Source organism: Dictyostelium discoideum, assembly GCF_000004695.1.
Source record: "Dictyostelium discoideum AX4 chromosome 2 chromosome, whole genome shotgun sequence".
NCBI lineage: Eukaryota > Evosea > Eumycetozoa > Dictyosteliales > Dictyosteliaceae > Dictyostelium > Dictyostelium discoideum.
The window spans coordinates 7,693,677-7,716,343 of NC_007088.5; the positions used below are offsets into that span (position 1 = coordinate 7,693,677).

At 23.3% G+C, this 22,667-nt stretch overlaps 8 protein-coding genes and 1 non-coding gene across 9 annotated transcripts in view; 5 read left to right on the top strand and 4 right to left on the bottom strand.

The window, feature by feature from the left end:
• Positions 1 to 104, bottom strand: part of DDB_G0277181 (hypothetical protein) — a gene marked incomplete at both ends in the record, with an annotated part of 1,308 nt that extends 1,204 nt beyond the window's left edge. The window contains one exon of the mRNA XM_637617.1: positions 1 to 104. This exon is cut by the window's left edge and continues 30 nt beyond it. Coding sequence (XP_642709.1) covers positions 1 to 104 — 104 coding nt within the window.
• An 819-nt stretch (positions 105 to 923) lies between these two features.
• On the top strand, positions 924 to 2,613 carry crtp2 (chloroquine resistance transporter-like protein; the record flags this gene model as incomplete). Its single annotated transcript, XM_637618.1, has 3 exons — positions 924 to 1,201; positions 1,352 to 1,776; positions 1,862 to 2,613. The coding sequence occupies 3 exons, from the start codon at positions 924 to 926 to the stop codon at positions 2,611 to 2,613; spliced, it is 1,455 nt and encodes a 484-aa protein (XP_642710.1).
• A 43-nt stretch (positions 2,614 to 2,656) lies between these two features.
• DDB_G0277323 (FNIP repeat-containing protein) lies at positions 2,657 to 3,751 on the bottom strand (the record flags this gene model as incomplete). The annotated part of the gene is made up of 1 exon (XM_001134592.1): positions 2,657 to 3,751. The coding sequence occupies one exon, from the start codon at positions 3,749 to 3,751 to the stop codon at positions 2,657 to 2,659; it is 1,095 nt and encodes a 364-aa protein (XP_001134592.1).
• A 269-nt stretch (positions 3,752 to 4,020) lies between these two features.
• Positions 4,021 to 4,347, bottom strand: H4a (histone H4; the record flags this gene model as incomplete). The annotated part of the gene is made up of 1 exon (XM_637620.1): positions 4,021 to 4,347. One exon carries the CDS (start codon positions 4,345 to 4,347, stop codon positions 4,021 to 4,023), a length of 327 nt encoding a protein of 108 aa, XP_642712.1.
• Positions 4,348 to 5,383: 1,036 nt separating this feature from the next.
• On the top strand, positions 5,384 to 12,410 carry DDB_G0277185 (hypothetical protein; the record flags this gene model as incomplete). Its single annotated transcript, XM_637621.1, has 3 exons — positions 5,384 to 5,642; positions 5,728 to 6,037; positions 6,125 to 12,410. The coding sequence occupies 3 exons, from the start codon at positions 5,384 to 5,386 to the stop codon at positions 12,408 to 12,410; spliced, it is 6,855 nt and encodes a 2,284-aa protein (XP_642713.1).
• A 1,274-nt stretch (positions 12,411 to 13,684) lies between these two features.
• DDB_G0277187 (hypothetical protein) lies at positions 13,685 to 14,803 on the top strand (the record flags this gene model as incomplete). Its single annotated transcript, XM_637622.1, has 1 exon — positions 13,685 to 14,803. The coding sequence occupies one exon, from the start codon at positions 13,685 to 13,687 to the stop codon at positions 14,801 to 14,803; it is 1,119 nt and encodes a 372-aa protein (XP_642714.1).
• A 176-nt stretch (positions 14,804 to 14,979) lies between these two features.
• Positions 14,980 to 21,082, top strand: DDB_G0277325 (hypothetical protein; the record flags this gene model as incomplete). The annotated part of the gene is made up of 6 exons (XM_637623.1): positions 14,980 to 15,026; positions 17,869 to 17,970; positions 18,075 to 18,140; positions 18,223 to 18,519; positions 18,599 to 18,793; positions 18,913 to 21,082. The coding sequence occupies 6 exons, from the start codon at positions 14,980 to 14,982 to the stop codon at positions 21,080 to 21,082; spliced, it is 2,877 nt and encodes a 958-aa protein (XP_642715.1).
• Positions 21,083 to 21,443: 361 nt separating this feature from the next.
• Positions 21,444 to 21,515, bottom strand: tRNA-Asp-GUC-9. The gene has a single exon. It is a non-coding gene; the product is annotated as a tRNA-Asp (tRNA).
• A 530-nt stretch (positions 21,516 to 22,045) lies between these two features.
• Positions 22,046 to 22,642, top strand: DDB_G0277189 (hypothetical protein; the record flags this gene model as incomplete). The annotated part of the gene is made up of 3 exons (XM_637624.1): positions 22,046 to 22,048; positions 22,206 to 22,424; positions 22,496 to 22,642. The coding sequence occupies 3 exons, from the start codon at positions 22,046 to 22,048 to the stop codon at positions 22,640 to 22,642; spliced, it is 369 nt and encodes a 122-aa protein (XP_642716.1).
• Between the last annotated feature and the right edge of the window lie 25 nt (positions 22,643 to 22,667).

The window sequence follows — 22,667 nt, forward strand, 5'->3', positions numbered from 1 at the left end:
ACTTCATGTGCCTCTTTTGAAGCACTTTTATCATTTGATTTGAATGCACTTGAAGCAACACTAAGATTTCGTGTTCTTAACGTTATACTAGGTCTTCCAATCATTTAATAAAATTTTTTTTTTTTTTTTTCTCTTAATATATTCTACGTTATTATGCAAACCTTCTTAAATTTTTTTATTTTATTTCAAAAACTTTTTTTTTTTTTTTTGAATGAATGAATTAATTCCAAAACGTTTTGAATGAAAAAAATAAAAAAAAATAAAAAAAATAAAAAATAAAAAAATTAAAAAAAAAATAAAATCCAAATTTTATTATTAATGATATAGTAATTAGTTTTTTTTTTTTAAAAAAAAAAGATCCGAAAATGATGGTTTGTACAAAAATAATAATAATAAATATTATTATTTCAAAGATTTTTTTAAATATATATTTGTATTAGAAACCATAGAAAAAAAATAATTCAAGAAACTTTTTTTTTTTTTATATGATTATATATATATTTTTTTTTTTTTTTTTTTTTTTTTTTTTTTTTTTTTTTTTTTTTTTTTTCATTTTAAATAAGTGCACTTTTGATTAATATCTCAATCAGATTGAGATATTTTTTTATTTTTTATTTTATTTTTAATAATTTTTTATTTTTTATTTTTTTTTTTTTAATTTTTTTTTTTTTTTTTATTTTTATAATATTAAAAAAAAAAAAAAAAGTGGTGAGCGGATAATTAAAGTAATAAACTTTTACCTATATGTCCTTCATATGTTTTAATTTATATTAAATTATTAGTTTATTAGGTAATAATCTAAAATAAAATTTAAAATTTTAAAAATTAAAAAATTAAAAATTAAAAATAATAATAAAAATAAAAATTAATAATTATAATAATTACAATAATTATAATAATAAATAATAATTATAATAAATAATATGTCAGAAGAGAAACTACCACTTTTATCTCCATTAAATGAAAATGATATTGAAAATGACTATAAAGATGAAAATTTAAAAAGTGATTTAGATAAATTATCAAATGTAAAAAAACAATCAATAATTCAAAGATTTAAAGATTATTTGAAAAATTCAATTTCAAAACAAACTGCCACTGTTTTAGTTTATGTTGTTTTATATATTCTTTCAGGTGTTATCAATAGTTTATTACTAAAGAAGGTAATGAATGTATTTACAAACTATGGTTTCTTTTTAAAGTAATTATTATAATAAAATTAAAAATAAAAAAAAAAATAAAAAAAAAAGTGAATAGAAAAAAAAAAAAAAATTTATTTTTTACTAAAAAATTTCCCATTTTTTTTTTGTATTTTATTTTTATTTTTATTTATTTTTATTTCTCTCTCTAGTCAATTAACAAATTATGGATATGTTCCAATTTTTGGAGCTATAGTACTTTATAAAATATTATTTACAAATGATATACCAAAAGATACTAGATCATTCCCACAATGGAAATTTGTTATTATGGGAGCATTGGATGCAGTTACAGGTTATTTTGTAGTTATTGGCGGTATTAAAACAACAGGACCTTTACAACAGTTATTAAATCAATCAGTTATTCCATTCACAATGTTATTATCTTTCATTTTCTTAAAAGAGAGATACTCATTAATTCAATTAGGTGGTGCATTAATTATTATAGGTGGTGTTGTAGTCTCATTAATTCCTTCATTAACTGGTGGTAACACTAGTGGTAATATGTTATTTTATAATTTCTTTTATTTAATTTCAATGATTCCATATGCATTTTCAAATGTTTATAAAGCAATTGGTATTTATTTTTTTAAAATTTAAAAAGTTTAAAGAAATAATAATTAATAATAATTTTTTTTTTTTTTTTTTTTAATAATTATAAGGATTTTCAACTGTTGAAGATATGGATGTTTGGTATTTACAATATTTTGATGCATTATATCAATCATTAGTTGGTACAGTATTATTTCCAATTAATAATTGGTTACCACCACCATCAGATATGAAATTCAATCAAGTTATACCACAATTAAAAGCAGGTGGAAAATGTTTAGGTGGTATAAATACATTGATTGAACAATATAATTCTACAACTGGTGAATTGTTACCAACATCTTGTAATTATGGTGATAATTTAGGTTGTGATAATTGTCATGGTGCATGGGTGGTTGTATTGATTTATATGGCTGTAAATGTATTATATAATGTATTCATTCTATTAGTATTAAAGCATGCTGGTGCAACAGTATTTTCAATTGCAAATACTCTACGTTTACCTTTAACTAATATTGCATTCTCTTTTAAATTCATTATGGGTTCTGATTCAAATCCTTTCTCTGGTTTATCAGTTGCAGGTTTATGCATAATTTTATTAGGTTTGGGTGGCTATAGAGTTGGTTCAATGATTAAACAAAAGAAAGAAGCAGCTGCTTCTGCCGATTCTTCATCTAATACTGAAAATAAAGTTATTCCAAAAGTTTTCCCTACTCAATTTGGTGAAGTATCGATAATAATAAAGAAAAAAGTCCCTCCAAAATCTCAAACTCATTTAAGAAATCAATTCTTTGGTAAATTAGGTATTACTGTACCTGAATCAAAATTAAGAAATCAAAATAGTATTTATGGTGATCAATAATAAATAAAAATAAATGGTTGTATTTTTTTGTTTTTTTTTTAAATTAATTTAATATATTTATTATTTTTAAAAATTCACTATTATTATTATTATCATTATCTTCAATAATTGTTGAATAATTATTTATAAAAATACCTAAATATTTTAAATTTTTAGGTAATGATGAAATTGATAATTGTTGATTAAAATGTGTTGATCTAAATTCTAATCTTGTTATTGAATTTGAAAGTGAAGATGGTAAAATTGGTTGATTAAATGATGAATCAAATTTTAATTTTAATAAATTTGGTAATGATTCTGATGATAGTGAAGATGGTGGTGGGAAAATTGGTTGATTAAATGATGAACCAAATTTTAAAATCCTTAAATTTCTAGGTAATGAATTCGGCAATATAACTTGATTAAAAGATGATCCAAATGTTATTTTTTCAATTGAATTTGGTAAAACATTACATTGAATTTCAGTATTAAATGAAACACCAAATTTTAAAACCCTTAATTTCGACAACCCATCCAAATCACCAATCTTTAAATAACCATTAAATGTCCAACCAAATTCTAAAAATGTCAATGTCTTTGGTAATGTCCTATCATCCAATTCCTGACAAAATGAATCTGACAACTTTATTGAAGTAATTGATTTTGAAAATATTGTCTCATCAATTAAACAATCATAATCTCTACCAAATGAAATATTTTCAACTTTATTTAATGATAAATTATTATTATCATCATCATTATTATTATTTGATAATTTTGTAAAATTTTGATTGAAATCTCTATTTAAAATTAAAGTTTTTAAAGTTATTGGTATTTGAAATTGATTTTGATTAAAGTTTAATGAATATTTAAGATCAATTAATTCAACGCCAATTGGTAATGATTTGATGGGTTGATTAAAGTATTTACCAAATTTTAAATATTTAATTGTATTATCTGGTATTAAATTTATTGGTATCTCTATATTCATATCCCATTCCATTTTTACCAAATATTCTTTATCTTTAAATAACTTATATTGTTCAACATTTTTAAAAACATTATACTTTTTACTATAATTTTTATATAATCTTAATATTTTAAAAATAATATTTTTTATATATAAATTTCTAAATACTTTATAAAATAAAATATCCATAATCTTTTATTTTAATAATGAAAAGAACAAATGAAAAATTATAAAAAAAAACACGAAAATGGAAAAAAAAAAAAAAAAAAAAAAACAATTTTTTTTCTTTTTTTTGTTTTTTAAAATAAAAAACTATATATATATAAAAAAATGATAGAATATTTAAAAAAAGTTATTTTTTGATATATGATTTTGTTTTTTTGTATGGTGTTAAAAAACACCTTTTGTTATTCTTTTTAAAAAGAAGACCTAAGGTCTGAGTTGTATCAGGAGATTGTTTATGAGTTGAAACCGTATAAAGTTCTACCTTGTCTCTTGAGAGCATAGACTACATCCATAGCAGTAACAGTACGACGACCTGCATGTTCAGTGTATGCGACGGAATCACGAATAACGTTGGTTAAGAAAGTACGTAATACATTTCTAGTTTCTTCGTAGATTGGGAAAGAGATACGTTTGACACCACCTCTACGGGCTAAACGACGGATGGCTGGCTTAGTAATACCGTTGATGTGTTCCTTTTGGGTTTTCTTATGACGTTTGGCACCAACTTTACCACCGACTTTACCACCTGTCTTACCACCTCTTGATTGTGCTGAACTCATTGTTTATTAAAATTTATATATATATTTGAAAATTTAAAAATTTGAAAATAAATTAACTTTAAAATAAAATAAAAAGAATTGTTAAAAATTTATTCTCTAAAATTTAAATTTTTTTCTTTTTTTTTTTTTTTTTTAAGTGATCAAGTTATAATTATATTGGAAATTTACCTTATGTTTATTCTTTTTAAAAAAATTGTATAATTTAAAAAAAAAAAAAAAAGTTTTTAAATACCTTTCGCGTGTGCTGAAATTTTTTTTTTTTTTTGAGACTGTCAACGGTAAAAATAAAAAAAAAACAAAAATCCAAAAATACAAAATTTTTATATGGGGTTTTTTTTAAAAAATGCGTGGATGAATGAAGATACCGCCATTTTTAATTTTTTTTTTTAAATGTGAATGTTTTTTAAATTTAAAAGTGAATTTTTTAAAATTTAAAAAAACTGGTGAAAATAACGGTGAAAACTATTTTCATTTTTTTTTTTTATTTTTTTTTTTATGTTCTTACTTTGGATATTTGCATTAATGTGAAAAAAAAAAAAAAAAAAAATTTATATTTTATAATGATGTTAACTAATAAAATAAAATAAAATAAAAATAAAATAATGTAGGCACCTATATTAATTAATAGGGTATAATATAAATTAGATTATAAATATCAATAATAATTAATTAATATAATAACAATTAATTAATATAATAACAATAATATTTTACATTGAAAAGCTATGCATTGAGGAAAAACTAACTTGTACACTTTTTTTTTTTTTTTATTTTTATTTTTAATTTATTTTATTTTTATTTTATTTTATTTTTTTTGTTTTTTATAAAAATTTCTTAGTATTACGAGCACTAAAATTTTTTTTTTTTTCAAAATTTTTTTTTTTTTTTTTTTATTTCTCATTTGGACGTATCAAATATATTGCCAATTTAAAAAAATAATAAATATATAAATATATTATTTAAATTTAGTTTTTTTATTTTTATATATAAAAAATAAACATAAACACGAAAACAAAAAAAAAAAAAAAATTCATAGATGGCAAGATCTGGTGAAAAAAAGAGAAAGTCAACATCATCCTCTTCAACAACAAAATCAACTCCATCAATAGCAGAAACACCAACATCTACACCTCCAGTAACAACAACATCAACAAAAACTTTGGATGATTCATTACAATCACCAAAAAAATTAAAATCAAATAATGGACAACTAACAACAAGTACAGGTTCACCACATCAAAGTAGATTATCATTGGGTGGATCTACTTTGGTTACAAAAGATATACCTGAAAGTAGTAAGTAGTATATATATATTTATATTTACATACACAAATATTATTAATCATTTTTTACTAATAATTTGAAAAAATAAATAAATAGTTTTATTATCAAGAAAAGGTGAAAAAGAATTAATTGATACACCAAAAAATTTTATTCAATTAAAAATTACATGTAAAGAAATGTTTCAAAATAGTGATAATCAAGACATAGATATTTTATTTTCAGATTTATCAAATTTTCCAATTAAAGATGAAATTACTTATCAAAAATTTCTTACTACATCAAATCGTAATGTTTTAATATGTTATTTTGAAGGTGAAAGAATTTTAGATAATGGTAGTGAAGAAATTTTAGTTGATGTAACACCTTCAAAAAATATTTTATTAAAAGCTGGTACTTCAGAATATAAGTAAGTTTTTTTTTTTTAAAATTAAAAAAAAAAAAAAAATAGAAAAAAAAAAATATAAAATTAATAATAAATTTATTATTATTTTAGTTTTCCAAATGCAATTGCAGAATTTATTGATAATTCAATTCAAGCAGTAAGATTAAATCCACCAGGTAAAAGAGAGATCAAGGTTACAATCAATAGACCAAATTCAGATTTAAGGACGACATCAATTAGAATTTGGGATAATGGATGTGGTATGAATAAAGATGCTTTACAAAGATGGGCGACTATGGGTTTAAGTCAAGCAGATTTATTGGATATAAATGGAAATGATAGTGGTAATAATAGTAATGGTGGTGAAGGTGGATCAGCCACAGGGGCAGCTTCATCATCAAATAATAATAATAATAATAATAAACAATTGGCACATTCAAGTGGTAGCGGATCAAGTGAAAAAGCTACAGGTTTAATATCTAGATTTGGTGTTGGTGGTAAGAAAGCAGCATTTTATTTAGGTTCAGAGGTGGTTGTAAATACAAAGGTTTGTGGTAATGAATGGGTGAATCAAGCGAAAATTTCATTGGACATTTTAAATTCAACGGGTGATCAAGAATGGAAAATACCAATTATCATTAGAGAACCATCAAATGTAGAGAAAAAACATGATCAATTCACAGAGGTTATAATTAACAATGTCAATATGTCATCAGAGAATTTCCAATCAACAATGGATTCATTGGCTAGAGATTTAGCTCATATATATTATTATTATTTACACGATGTTGGCGAACAATCTCATTTCACACTTGGTGATAATAATTCACCACTTAAAAAACAAAAAACTTTAACATCTTCATCACAAGCTAATGGTACAACTAAAAAATCATCATCACAACAACTAATTGATGAAGCAAGTTTAGAAGAGGATGTAGATATAGAAGATGAAGATGAAGATGATGAGGATTATGAAGAGGATCAAGATGAGAATAATAATAATAGTAATTCACAATCATCATCATCATCATCATCACGTTATAGAATTAATTATTCAAATGATAAAAAGAATTCATATAAATTAATGTTAAATGATAAGGATTTAAGTGATGTAGATGATTGTATTGAATCACAATATATTAAACAAGGTAAAAGATTTAAAGTTTTCGATTTCTCAATACCAATTAAAGACGCATCAACTGGTTTAGCAAATAATGCAAAGGTGGTGTGTCATTTACGTTATTTCCCATTTTTGAATGAACATGAATCAATGCCAATACCAAATAAAATCCTTCAAGATTCACCAGAGCTAAATTTGAAAACTTGTCCATTATCTTTAAGAAAGCCAGGTTTTGAAGTTTTTTGGAATGGTAGATTAATTTCAGAGGCACATATCGATCGTTTAGGTTTTATGTCCACTGGTACATTGGAAGGTTCAAAAATTGAAGAGAGATGGGTACAAAGAGTAAAGGGTGCAATCTTTTTAACATCTCATTTCCCTGTAACTCATAATAAAATGCATATAATCAAAGAGTCACCAGTTTTTGATCTATTGGATCAACCTGCTGCAGGTGGTAAAATTGCAAAACTTGAATGGAAACGTTGGTTACTTCAATGTCATAAACTCGATCAAGACATTCAGTTCAAAGGTGCCAAATACGATACGGTCTCAAATAGAACCACTTGTGAAACCATCACTATTCGTGGTTTAACAGTTGCCATTGATGACGCAGTTCAAATCGCACGTCTTCATAAGGGTATTGTAAAATCAATCTATTTCATTGGTCGTCCAGATTATCGTGCTTCCGATTTCTATGTTGAAATCGATAAACTTCATTATAAACAAATACCAACTGAAAGTTTTCTTTGTTCAAAAATTTCTAAAAAATTCTCAAAAAATGAATATATCACATTGATTCAAGCTTGTAAGAAAAGGTTACCTTCAAAAATTAAATTCTTTGAAGGTGATAAAGCAAATTTACCAAAGGAGGTCTATTTAGCCGGTGAAAAAATCAAATGGGTCTCTTGTACACTCATGGATAGTCAAAATCCTCCAAAAGAAGTTGAAAGAAAAATCATCGAGGAAGAATCCTACAAAATAATGTTTAGTGTAATCTATCAACCAACCGGTGAAAATGTACATAAAATGGAAACTAGTGTCTTCTATGACTCTTCACGTGTTTCTTTTGGTGATATAGATTGTTTCAAACGTACTGGTACTTATAGTTTAATTTTCGAATGTAATGATAAATCTGTTAAAAAAGCAACTCATTTCGTTTCAGTAGTTGCTGGTAAACCAACTTCAATTAAAGCAACATTGGAAGGTATTGAAGATATTAAATCTTTAAAAGTTCAAATTGGTCAACAATTACCACCTCTTTTAATCTCTTTAATTGATAATGATAGTAATTTAGTATCAATAAATCAAATACCAAAGAAATTACAATTTAAAGCATTTTCATTAGATGATGATGAAAATGAAGATAATGATTCTCAAACTTTATCATCATCTCCACCACAAGATAAAGATGATAAAATGGATACAGATGAAATAAATAATAATAGTAATAGTAATAGTAGTAATAATAATAATAATATTAATAGTAATGGTATTGGTTTAATTGGTGGTAAGGAAATTACATTAAGTAAATCAAATATAACAAGTGAATTAGTTAATAATCAAATTATTGTAAAAGGTTTAGTATTACCAAAAGCAGAATTAAATGACGAATCAGAATTATTGGTAACTATTCAAATTGTTATGGATGAATTTAAATTAAGAATACAACCTTTTACATTGATTTCAGGTGAACCAGTTACAATGACATTCACAGAGCAATTAACATTTATAGATTCACCAAAAGGTCAATTAAAACCAAATGTTGATGAATTGGATGGTTATATGAATCTAACTTATTTACCTCATTTCTATGTTTTTGTAAATGATAAAGATGGTAACATTTGTAGATTACCATCAAAGAAACCAGTTTCAACCATAACAAATAGTACACAAACTACAGGAAGAGGTAGAAAACCAAAACAACAAGTTCAACAAGCTTCAGCCATGGCAGAGAATCCACCATTTTATATTATGGTTAGATCGGATAGTTTTGATGAATCAATTTATTATGTTTGCGATGAAAAAGGTTGTTTCTCATTATGTACTTATACAATTAGTGGTATTACAAAAAATCCAAGAGTTACTCCACCACCAACAGCAATTTTAATTCATGAAAAAGTTGAAAAAGATTTTGAACCTGATGAACCTACTACAACTATAACAACAACACAATCAAAAAATAAAAAGAAACAACAACAACAACAACAAGAACAAAATTCTTATTCAATTGCAACAATTAGTTTTACATTATTTAAAGATATGAATGAGTTATTTACAGTATCACAAAAAATTAAAATTTTACCATCATTTAAACCATCTTATATTACATTACATCCATTAACTGATATTATTGAGGTTGATAAAGATTCATTTACAACTCAAGCTTCAGCAGAAATTAAATTTGGTATAAAAATTTTAAGTGCTGGTGGTGGTAATAGAGGTCCTTTCTTATTGAATGGTTTAATTGGATCAGTTCAACCTGGTTGGTCACCAAAAACATTGGATTTCCAAATGAATAGTACTGCAAGTGATTCAATTGCCACTGGTAGTATGGTGATTTTACCAACGATCGTTGCCGATAGAAATACACGTTTCAATAGATATAATGTTTCAGTCGATATTCCATTGGGTAAACAAACGGTGAAACAATTCTCTTTAATGGCAGAGAATAAAGATCATATTATCACATTGAAAAAGGATTTCACAATTCAAACCGTTGGAGGTGCACCATCTTATTTCGTTTGTAATTTGGGTCGTGGTGTTGGTGCCGCTAGATGTGATAGTGAAATCACATTGGAGATTGGATTGAATGATCGTCGTCATAATCCTGTCGCACCAAGTAATTTAAAATCAACAAAACCAATTGAACCATTCTTTGAACTTTCTTATCAACAAGGTTATAGCTCTCAAATTCCATGTTTCATAAAGAGTCAAAGTGTTGGTGAGTTTGATGTCGATAAAAATATTTATCCTTGTAAGGTAACCGTGGTTGGATTTGGTAAACTAAACATTAAAGTCATTGATAAAAGTCAACAAATTAGTGAATGTTCAATGAATTTCGATTGTATCGAAGGTAGAGCCGCTCAACTTTGTGTTAATGGTTCAAATAAAACTACAATTCAGTGTAGTGGTGGCCAATTATTAGATGAAATTACATTTTTGGTTTGTGATACTCAAGGTAACCCAACCCGTTCTATCACTGGTGTCGATACTGAGTTAGAATGGGTGGATTTTACTTCACCATCGTCTGTACCAATCGATATTAAAAGTAGAGTTAAAATATCAAAGGGTGAAGGTAAGCTAAGTAATTTAGAAGTTAAAGCAAATGCTGAGGAGGGTACTTTTGTATTACGTGTTAAACCAAAACAATTGGATATTCAAGAGGCATTGGTTTCATTTGTTGTACGTGGTAAATTTTCAATAGTTTTATTAGATTCTCAAAGTTTACGTATCACTCCAACCAATTCAATCACATCACTCTCTGTTATGTTATTAAATCCTGATAAAGTTCCAATGGTCGTACCAAAAGAAACAATGAAACTTTTAACTGTAAATAAAACTTATCCATGCACTGAAATCACTTTCCCCAATGATGACGAAACTAAACCAGTCTATTTATTCAATGGTGTTGCATTCCCAAAGAAAGCTGGTCCAACCACTGTAACCTTTACTCATAATGTACGTAGTTCAAAGAATACTAAAATTCAAATGGAACAAGTTTTAATCGTTCATCCAGATTATCCAACCAAACTTTCAATTTGTGGTCAAATTAAATTTTCACCAACAACTTCAATACTTGGTCAAAAAATTGGTATCATTGCAACTGATAACTTTGATAATACTGTAGTAGTTGATGGTTCAATTAGAGTTACCATTGAAATTTCACCAAATCATCCAAATGCTGGTTCATCCAATAGTAATTATGTTTTACCTACATTTTCAACTACTACTGGCGGCGGTGGCTCAAATAATAGTACTTATTTAGAAGAATCATTTAAATCAATGGATGGTGAAGCAACATTTGAAGAATTAAAACTTAGAGATTCAATTGGTACAAGTGGTCCATTCCAATTGGTTTTCACTCCACATATACCTTCAATTCCAACTATTGAACCATTAAGAATTGAATTCTTTTATCAAAATCAAAAAGAATCATTAGATAAAAAAGTTAAACTTCAACAACAACGTGTTATACTAGGTAATGAAATTAGTGATATTGATAAAGAACTTGAGGAATTAAAACAACAACAATCGAAAATTTTAAATGAATACACCAATTCAAAACACCAAGCCGATGAAATATTTAATCATCTTTCATCATTAATACCAAATTTAAATCCTGAAGCAAAAACTAATCCCGAGACTATAAAGAAATTAATTTCACAAACAACTCAAGAGATTGAAGAGTTAACCAATAGTAATCGTCGTCGTCCACCTTATCCAAATAATCCAACATCTCGTGAACTTTTCGAAATACAACGTTCCACCAATGATTCTGGTATAGTTGGTGTAATTATGGATTTGTTTTTCGTTGATGATGAACGTTTAGGTCAATGTTTAGCCAACTTTTTAAAATCTAAAATGGAGGGAGTTGTATTCCAAAACAAACAAACCTTTAGTCATTATTATGATCGTTATAGTAGTAAATCGGTTCAACCGGTTTTCTTTGTTTCTTTGGATACTCTAATACCTTTTACACCAAAGAAAAGATATCAAAATGGAAGTCAACAATCTCAATACCCTCAACCAACTCCTCCAAATCAATTGGATATTCAAACCTATGATGGAGCACCAACTGCTGGTTTCGTTGGTTTCGTTGTAAATAAAGTTCAATTAAGAGAAAAACATGAATTCCTTAGACCAACACTTTGCTTCACTCTATTCAAAGAGATGATGATTTTCAATACCCTCAAACAAGCTATGGAATATAAGAATTTTGCCGCTCAAAGAAAATTCCTTTCACCACCAATCATTTGCCTAGAGAATGGTGAGTATTTGGATTCTTCTGGTTTCGTTGAAATTGGTAGAGTTCCAAACTCTAGAAATTGGCATCAAAATTTAGGTCAACTTCCTCCAAATGAAACACCAGAGTTTGCTCAATTAAAAGCTAAAAAGAATGTACTAGAGGAATATCGTATCATTAAACATAAAATGCATTCAAATAAAAAAGGTGCTGAAGTTCAAGATTATATGAATAAAATAGATGGTTTAAAACAACAAAAGAAAGAAAAATCCGCACAATTATTACAAGTTACAAATGAAATTTCAAATATATAAATAAATATTTTAAATAAAATTTTAAATAAAATAAAATAAAATAAATGATAAAGGATTAATAAAATAAAATAAAATAAATAAAATATTTGTTAATTATTAGTTTGATTATAATAATATAAATATAATAATATAAAAAAACTAAAACAAATAATAAAACTAATAAAAAAAAAGGAAAAGGAAAAAAGTAAAAAAAGATACAGGTTTAAAATAAAAAATCTTTTTTTTTTTTTTTTTTTTTTTTTTTTTTTTTTTTAATTTACTAAAAATAAAATAAATATTTAAATAAATAAATAAATAAAAAAAAAAAAGTAAAAGATAATTGTTTAAAATTATTATTATAATAATTTTTAAATTTTATCAAAAGATTTACTTGTTATTATTACTTTTTTAATGTGTGCGTTTTTTTTTTTTTTTTTTATTTATTTATTTTTTTATTTATTTTATTTTTTTAATTTGGTAGCATTACTATTTTTCAAATTTTAATGTACATTAAAATCAACAGAATCACCCACTACAAATTCAAAATTCATTGCCAATATTTTTTTATTTATTTTTATTTTTTTATTTTATTTTTTTTGTTTGTATTTATCTATTTTTAACTTATTACCAAAATTTTTTTCTAAAAAAAAAAAACTACTGCATAGAATTTATTAACACACTTCCTCAAACACTTTGTTTAGGTTATATATAACACAAAATAAATAAAAAATAAATTAAATAAAAAATAAATTATTTGATATTTATTTTTTTATTTTTTATTTTTATTTATTTTTATTTTTATTTTTAATTTTTTTTATTTTTATTATCTAAATCATAATTCATTATTAATTTTACTATTTATATGTTTAATATATATGGTATATTAATTACAGTTTACTATTACAATAATCAAAAAAAAAATTTTAATTTTAATTTTAATTTAATAATTAAATAATTAAATAATTAAATAATTAAATAATTAAATAAAAAAATAAAAAAAAAAAAAAAAAAAAAAAAAAAAAAAGGGAAAAAAAAAAAAAAAAAAAAAAAAAAAAAAAAAGTAATCAAAATTTAAATTTAATTTTAAATTTAGATAGAATTTATTTAATCATTTTTTAATATATATAAATACATATATTTTTTTTTAGGAAAAAAAAAAAAAAAAAAAAAAAAAAAAAAAATTGATTAAAATTATTTTTTTAATTATAATTTTAATAAATGTAATAAATGGATATGGTGAAATACCAAAATCATGGGATTCTAGAGAAGTATTAGTAATGATGAATTCTTTAAGAATGAATCCAAGTCAATATAAAGAGAATTTTATGAAACCATATGGATTTACAAATTTGGAAAATGTAATTACATCAAAATACTATGAACCTGTAACACCATTACAATTTAATGAAAGATTATACGATATGGCTCAAAGCCATTCCATTGATATGTCTGCAAGTGATGATTGTTTTACATTTGAAAATTGTAATGGTACTTCATTTTATGATAGAATCGATGATTGGAAATGTGATGAAAATACTCAAGAGCATATTTATAAAACTTCCACTTCCAATAACGGATTAAAAGCAATCAATAGATTAGTATGTCGTAGTAGTAGTAAATGTTTAAATGATGATGCTCCTGATGTTGGTGATTTTCGTGATAGAATTATGGGAAAGGACATAAACTACTCTGGAACTGGTATTGTCTACAACCAAACTTTATCAACTTGGTTCTACACTATGGATTTCACCCTAACTTCATGCACTCCACAAAATGACCTTGCATCTGGTGATAAATCAATAATCTCTGCCAGCCATACTTTTAAATATGGTGATCTAAATTCCACATCAAGTTCCTCATCACCATTTTACCAACAACCACAACAACAGCAATTACCAATTACATTTATTGCAAATTATTTTAATTCAAGTAATTCACTTGATGGTTTATATTTATATGTAATTAGTAAAAATAGTAATTTAAAAGTTATGTTAAATAAATTATATTCAAGTGATAATGGTAAATCATCAAATGGAGTTTACTCAATAACTTTAAATGAAAATTCTTATCGTTCATGTGATTATTATTATTTTCAAGCAATTACTATATCAGGTAAAATTCAAAGATACCCAACAAAAGGATTTTTAAAGATTGTAGATTATAAACAATCTTGTGATGGTGCTTGGTCTGAAACTTCTACAACTTTTTCACCATCATTACCATCTTTACCTCAATCTCATTTTTATAACTTTTTTCCAAACTTTATAAATAATCTTGAATCAAATAAGGAAGTTGAAATCAATAATGATAAAAGTATAAATCATAATTATTATATTACCAGTAACACTACATTTTTAAATATTTCTACATTTTTAATAATTATTTTAATTAGTTTTATTTTATTATTGATTTAAATTTGTTCTTTTTTTTTTTTAAAAAAAAAAAAAAATTATTAAAAAAAAAATAAAATTATATTTATTATTCAAAAAAAAAAAAAAAGAAAAAGAAAAAAAAAAATAATTAAGTTAATTATTAATTATTTATTGATGTTTTAATTTGATTTTGTTCATTTTTATAATAATTCCAAATAATGATTGAAGCTATAAATGTTAAAAATATTATAATTGTATTTATAAAGTAAGGTGCTTGAGGAAAAAAGAAGGGTGATTTATTTGATATAAAATACATATATATATCACCTGTGGCTAATGCACCTGAAAATTGTGCCAAACTACCAAGTGATTGTAATCCAGTTATAATTGTTCCCTGTAGCTCTGGTGGTGTTACAATTGAAATCAATGATTGAATGAGATTTGTATTATTTGGTACAAAAGTTCCAATACCACAACCAAAAATATAATAGTACTTACTATGATTTGAAAAAATCATTAAAATATGAGAACAAAAACTAATAAAAAATCCAATTGAAATTACTTTTCTTGTTGCTTAAAAAAAATATATATATAAAAATTAGTAATAGTTTTTTTTTTTTTTTTTTTTTTTTTCATTTTAAATTGCTTACAAAAAAAATTTAATAAAATTGGAATTCCAACAGCTCCCCATAAAATTAAAATAAAACCTAACCCACCTATAAACAAACCAATTTCTTTTGGAGTCCATGAATACATTAAAGTTGTATAATAATAATAAGTATTTGAAAAATCTTGACTTGTATATGAAATTGAAATAAATAATAAAATGATCCAAAATAATGAACCTCTTGATGAGAATAAGTCATAAATATGTTTAAAAGGATTTAATGAATTTTTTTTTTCCTTATATGTGCTATTCTTTTTTGCAATTTCTAAACTTTCTAATAAAAATGGTAATCCAAAGAAACAAACAATTAACAATCCAGCTGCAACATATAAAGTTAAATCTTGGATAGGTGACCCTGAAGTGTAAACATAAATTAAAGGACCAAATATAATACCTGATCCAATTGCAACTCCAGCCAATGAATATAACAAGGATACATGGGATTCATAAAATGAAACATCTGAAATAAATGAAAAAACAGCTGCATTTGCTACATTATTTAATCCTGCAATACTATGACCAACATAAAAATATATTAAATTGTTTGTTTTCATTGTTACCCAACATGATAATATATCAAAAAATGTCATTACAAAACTTAATAATAATATTGGTTTTCTTCCATATTTTTTTTTTTTTTTTTTTTTTTTTTTTTTTTTTTTTTTTTTTTTTTTTTTTTTTTTTTTTTTTATTAGTAAAATAATTATAAATTAATTATAAATTAGTTTTAAAATTAAAATATTTACTTATCAGATAAAACACCAAATAAAGGACCAAATAAAAACATTGTAAAATATGGTATGGAATCAGAAAATGATTTATAATAAGCTGACCTTGATTGTTGTTCAGTTGGTGGTAAATGTGGATAATTTTTTTTTACAAATTCACTAAAAACACCAGGTAAAAACAATGAATATAGATAACATGACATAATTAACAATGCATAAATTATATAAAGAAAAATTACTTGTTTTAAATATTTATGCTCCCTAATAGATGGTTTAGTTTCAACTTCTTTTTTTAAAAGTGGGTTTTTTTCATCATATTTTTTACTTTCTTCCTTGTCTTCAATTTCATTTCCAATGATTATTATTGAATCACCATTTTTAATACCACTTGTTTTTTGATATATTTGTTTATTATTTGGTTCCATATATTTGTTATACCTTTTATTTTTTTAATAATTTAATATTAAAAAAATAAAAAACAAAGTGTTTGATTAAGAAATTTGCCATCATATTAAAAAATCTATACTTTAAATAAAAAATTATTATTATTATTTTAACCACACCCAAGTGGTTTACCTATAAAAAAAATATATATTTTTTGAAAAAAATAAAGGGGGGAATTAATTGAAAATGGTCAAAGTTATAGATTAAAAAAATTAAAGTGTGAAAAAGTTTAAATTTCTATAATTAGAACCAAATTAAATTTATTTTTGACAAAATAAACTGTATAATATGAAATTATTTAAAGAATGATAAAAATTTTTGGGTCAAAAAAGATTTAAAAAATAAATAAAAAATAAAATAATATAAAATTAAAAAAAACTTTTTTTTTTATTTTTTATTTTTTTTTTTTTATTTTGATTATTTAAAGATTTAAAATAATTTCATAGATATATTTTTTCAAATTGAGAATTATTTAACTGTAGTTCAGCATGTGAAAATATTTTTTTTAATCAAAACATTTTATCAGTTTTGGAAACAAAAAAAAAAAATTTTCAAAATAACCACCATCTTTAAATTTTCACACCCACAAAAACATCAAGTTTACCTTATACCCCACCCCCATTCACCTTTTCAAAATCAGTTAAAAAATTAAAATTAAAATTAAAAATAAAAATAAAAATAAAAAAATAATGACACATACATATTCAATTAAATATAATTAAATTGCAAAAAAAAAAAAAAAAATATAATTAAAAAAAAAAAAAAAAAAAAACTTTTGTTGTTTTGAATAATACATTATTAACACATATTAAAGAAATATATGTAAAAAAGGGAAACTTTTATTTTAAAAATTTTAAAGAAAAAAAAAAAAAAAAAAAAAAAGATATATAAAAATTACGATGAATATAAATATTTTTATAGTTTTATATATATTTATTATATTTAATTCATTTTCAAAAAATGTTAATTGCGATATAACAGATTTAGATGAAAGTATGACAAATTTTTTATAAAATGAAAAAAAAAAAAATTTTTTATTCACTTTTTTTCTTTTTTCTAGTTAATCCAATTAGTTTTTAAGGAAAAACATTTTATATAAACTGGAATTTAAGGAGTGGGAATATATGTTCAAATAAAGGAATATTTGTGATTCCACAATTTCACAACCAAAAAAGTGTAATTTTTTTTAAAAAAAAAAAAATTTAAAATTTAACCAAAAAAAAAAAAAAAAAAAAAAAAAAATAGTAATTTATTAAAAAAAATTCAAGAATAATAGATGAAACACTACCAAATGGAGAGGGTATACCACCAAATGTAACATTACCAGAAGGAGACATTTTATCTCTATCATTTTTAAATATTTCATCAATGTAGGTATTTTTATTGGTTAAAAAAAAAAAAATGTATAGAACAATAAAACTTTTTCTAATTTATAAAAAAAAAAATAAAAAATATACAGAACAATAAAAAATAGGGAATCAATTACAGAAGCAAATGTTTTAAATTTTGTTTCAGCGTTAAAAATACTTACTTATTTAGAGTATGTCTATCTTTTTTTTTTTTTTTTTTTTTTTTTTTTTTTTTTTTTTAAACTAAAATTTTCCTTTTAAAAATAAAAAAAGAATTGTGAATGTATCTAGTGTAAATACAATACCTGACTCTTTTTTGTATGATTGTCCTTTGATAAATACAGTGATTTTAGATGAAAGGGATCTTACTAGTTTAATCCCAACATCATTCTTTACAAATACAGGTAGTTCATTAAAAACTTTAACATTGTCACTATCACAACCAAGTTCCGGAGTTTGGACCCAAATAAATTCAATTGAGAATTTAAATTTAATTTTTTATGGAACAACTGTAAATCCCAATAATATTTTAAATATTAATGGAGCTTATTATCAAAAATTATCCAAATTGTAAGTTTTTTTTTTTTATTTAAAAATTATTTAAAAATTAATTTTTTAAAAAAATTAAAATTTTATCTTTAAACAATAGAATTATATCTGGTTTAAAATCAAAGGTAACAATTTCAGAAATGAGTTACTTGGAAAATGTCTCTATTGAATGTATGGGAAAAGATGACAACTATAAAGATTTCATTTTTCAAAATATAACAAGTATGGATAACTTAGTTTTTAATGGTTGCTCAATTAATAGTTTAAGTTTTCCAAATTCAAATTTAACTAATTTGTAGGTATTAGTAATATTGTATTTTTTAAATTTTTTTTTTTTTTTTTTTTATAAAAAAAAACAATAATAATAATATTAATTATTTTAATATTAAAATTTTAAATAATTATTAAAAATAGGGAAATTAATGATGGTGCATTAAGTACAACAAGTCCACCATCATTTCCAAAGAATGTTGAAATTTTAAAAGTTAATTCAACAGGATTTAAAAATTTTCCAAAAACAACTGAAATCCCAAATATAAAACAATTAATAATAACCAATGGTATTTTCATTTCACCAATTCAATCACTTGCACCATCATTATCAATTGCCAATGTTATTAATAGTGGTTTAAATGGTGAATTACCACAATCATATTGCTCAGTGAATCAAATTAATTTATCATCAAATAATTTCACATCAATTCCTGATTGTTTCCTTTGTCATTGGTCATATACAAATCAATGGTTTTCAAATAATGTACCAGTTAATTTATCCCCAAATTCAAGTTTTATTTGCAATTTTGGAATTGTTGGAAATAATAGTGGTAGTATTATTAATATTTTTGATAATTCAACAAATAGTACAATCACAACGTTTAAAGTATTAACCTATGGTGAAACTATTAAATTCAATGGTATAAATTTGGGTTGGAATTTTCAAAATCAAACAACTGGTTTAAAAATGATAAAACCAAATACACAATTTTCCTATGAATTCCCACCGGAATCTTTTAATAAAACAAATGAAACTTTAATATTTTCAACTGGTAGATCAATTAAAATCCAATGGATTTATTATCAATATGGAATTGAAAATGTTGATTTCATTCAAAAAACTGATGGTGTTTTTGCGAATTTCACAGGTTTATTTGATAGTTCATCAATTATTTCAATTAATGGTATAGTTTATTCTCCATTGGTTTTATCAAGTAGGAATATTCAAATTCAATTTAATAATTCTTTCCCTGAAGGTCCAATTCAATTTGATTTACAAACATTTCAAACTTATAAATTTAAATATTTAAAAAGCTTTTCAAGGTCTTATCCATTAATTACATCTGCCTCAATTATTTCTGTAAATGATAGTAAAGTTACAATTTTTGGTTCATTCTTTAATAATGAAAATAATAATAATAATAATAATAATAATAATACAATTAAACCAATTGTATTAATTAATAATATAAATTGTGATATTGTTTCATCAGATAATTTAAGTATAGTTGCAAGTATACCAAAGTTTAGTCAAGGTGGTTTTACAAATTTAACAGTTATTGATAATGGATATTATTTTTCATCACCATTGATAATATTTTATGAAAAACCAAAACCAACGGAATGTAATCCATCTTGTGAAAATGGTGGTAAATGTTCCCAAGGATCTTGTGAATGTGTTGGTGATTATTCTGGTGCAACATGTTCATTTATTAAACCTTCAAATTCAACCTATAGTTTAATAATTGATAAAACAAAACCAAATGCAAAATATGATATGGAAAAGGGTGCATTTGATTTCTCTTTAACAAGTGTTCAAGAATTGGATCTTAATAAGAATGTAGTGAAACAAATTAACATAACCCAATGGGATTATTTACCAGATCAACCTGTTGAAGGTTTAGGTAATTGCTCATTGTATTTCACAAATGAATCAAATGTACTCATACAAGTTTATCTTTTCATACCAACAGATTCTGTAAAATACAATTTCGCTGGTTATTCATTAAATATTGATTCAGGTCAAGTTAAAGTTTTGGTTAATATAAGTAATTGGCAATATGAAACATCATTAAATGTTTTACGTGCAGTTTTTAAATCTTCATCATTACCATCGAATAAAACCTCATCAAGCAATAGTTGTGGTGATTCTGACACTAGTACATTAGAAACTACAAATAATCAATATAATGCATTGTTATCATTTACATTCCAAAGAAATGGTGTAATTCTATATGGAGTTTTCATTGATAAAATGCTATCAAATGGTAGAGTTGCAATATCAACCGTAGAGTCTTTACCTGATTATGGTGATTCCAATAATAATTATTTTGGAATAAATATGCCTCATTGTACCATATGTTTATTAGATCCAAATTTAGGACCTTTAGTTAATCCAGGTTTTGATTGCTCTGGAAGACCTTGGGTATTACCTGTGTCATTAGTGGTTTCAATAGTTGGTGCTCTCATAATTTCAGTGAGTCTTTTTGTTACTTTTAAAAAATATTATATTATTGCTCGTGATGGTAAAACAATTAAATTCTCTAGAAGAAGAAAATCTAAAAGTAGTTCAAAAATGTCCACTCAATAGTTTTTATTTTAAAAAAGTAATAAAATAAAATTAATTAATTTTTTAAAATTGTTTTTATTTCCTTTTTTTCATAATGTTAATAAATTTTATAGATACATTAATCAACTTAGTTTTAATTTTTTTTTATATTATCAATAGTTATAAAAGGTATTTTTTTTTGAGAAATTCAATCGAATAAAATTGTAATTGATTATTTTAATGCAGAGTATGTTTTGAAAATTCTGATCCTGGAATACAATTTTGCTAGTTTTTTTGTCTTATTAAAAAAAAAAATGAGTGTCCCAAGAAAACTAAAAACTTAGATATCCCTTAGATTTGATTGAAGGAATCGAACTAGCGATCTATTTTGATTTTTAAAAAGCTCCCTGTCCGGGAATTGAACCCGGGCCTTTCGCGTGACAGGCGAAAATCCTCACCACTAGACCAACAAGGAAAAGCTGATATTCTGTGAATAAAATATGTAAAATTTGTATAATTTATCTAATTGAGTGATGTTATTAAAAAAAAAAAAAAAAGTATAATTTATCGATTTATTGAAGAAAAAAAGGGTGGAAATTAAGAACTAAAAAAAAAAAGTAAATTTGAACCAAGATTGATGAAGAAATTTTTGGATAATGCAATTTTTTGTTACTTCTCTTTGAGATACTTGCTCTCATTTTATTTAGAGTTTTTTTCAGTTTTTTTTTTTTTTTTTTTTTTTTTGTTTTAGGGACTAGTAAAGAAATAGAGTCAGCAGCAGACTGACAAATTTTTTTAACTTTAATTCTTTCGTTTTAAAACTTTGTTGAAATACCATGTTTTTTTTTTCTTTTTAAAATCCAATTTTTTATTTTCAGAGAAGTTTTAAAAAAAAAAAAAAAAAAAAAAAAAATTAAAAAAATTAAATTTGAAAAAAAAATTGGAATTAAAATTTCATTTCAAAAAAAAAAAATAAATTAAATAAACACAAATAAATAAAAAAAAATGGTAGATATTTATTACTTTAAAAACAAATTTTATTGATATGAAAAAAAAAAAAAAAAGAAAAACTAATAATAATAATAATTAATAATAATAATAATAATAATAATAATAATAATAATAATAATAATAATAATAATAATAATAATAATAATAATAATAGTCATTATACTTTAGAATTAAAAGAAATGAACAAACTATATTTTTATCAGCAGAACCAAATGATACAATTTTAAAATTAAAGAATGACGTTGCAAATATTAATAAGTTGACAGATGGTAATATCTCTGAATACATTAGATTCTTTTTCGGTGGAAGCCCATTAGATGATAAAAAGACAATCTCTCAACTCCATGTCCCAAATGACTCTATAATTTTTATGGTATATAAAAATGGTAATATTTTTATTATTTTTATTATTATTATTATTACTATTATTAGGATTATTATTAGTATTTAACTATTTTTCTTACTTTATTCAATAATAATACTAAATATACTAATTCACCCTATAAACTTTTAACTAAAAATAAAAATAATAATGATAATAATACAGGTGATTCATACGAAGAAATTGCCCCATCACTCCTTAATCCATAAATAAATAAAAATAAAATAAAATAAA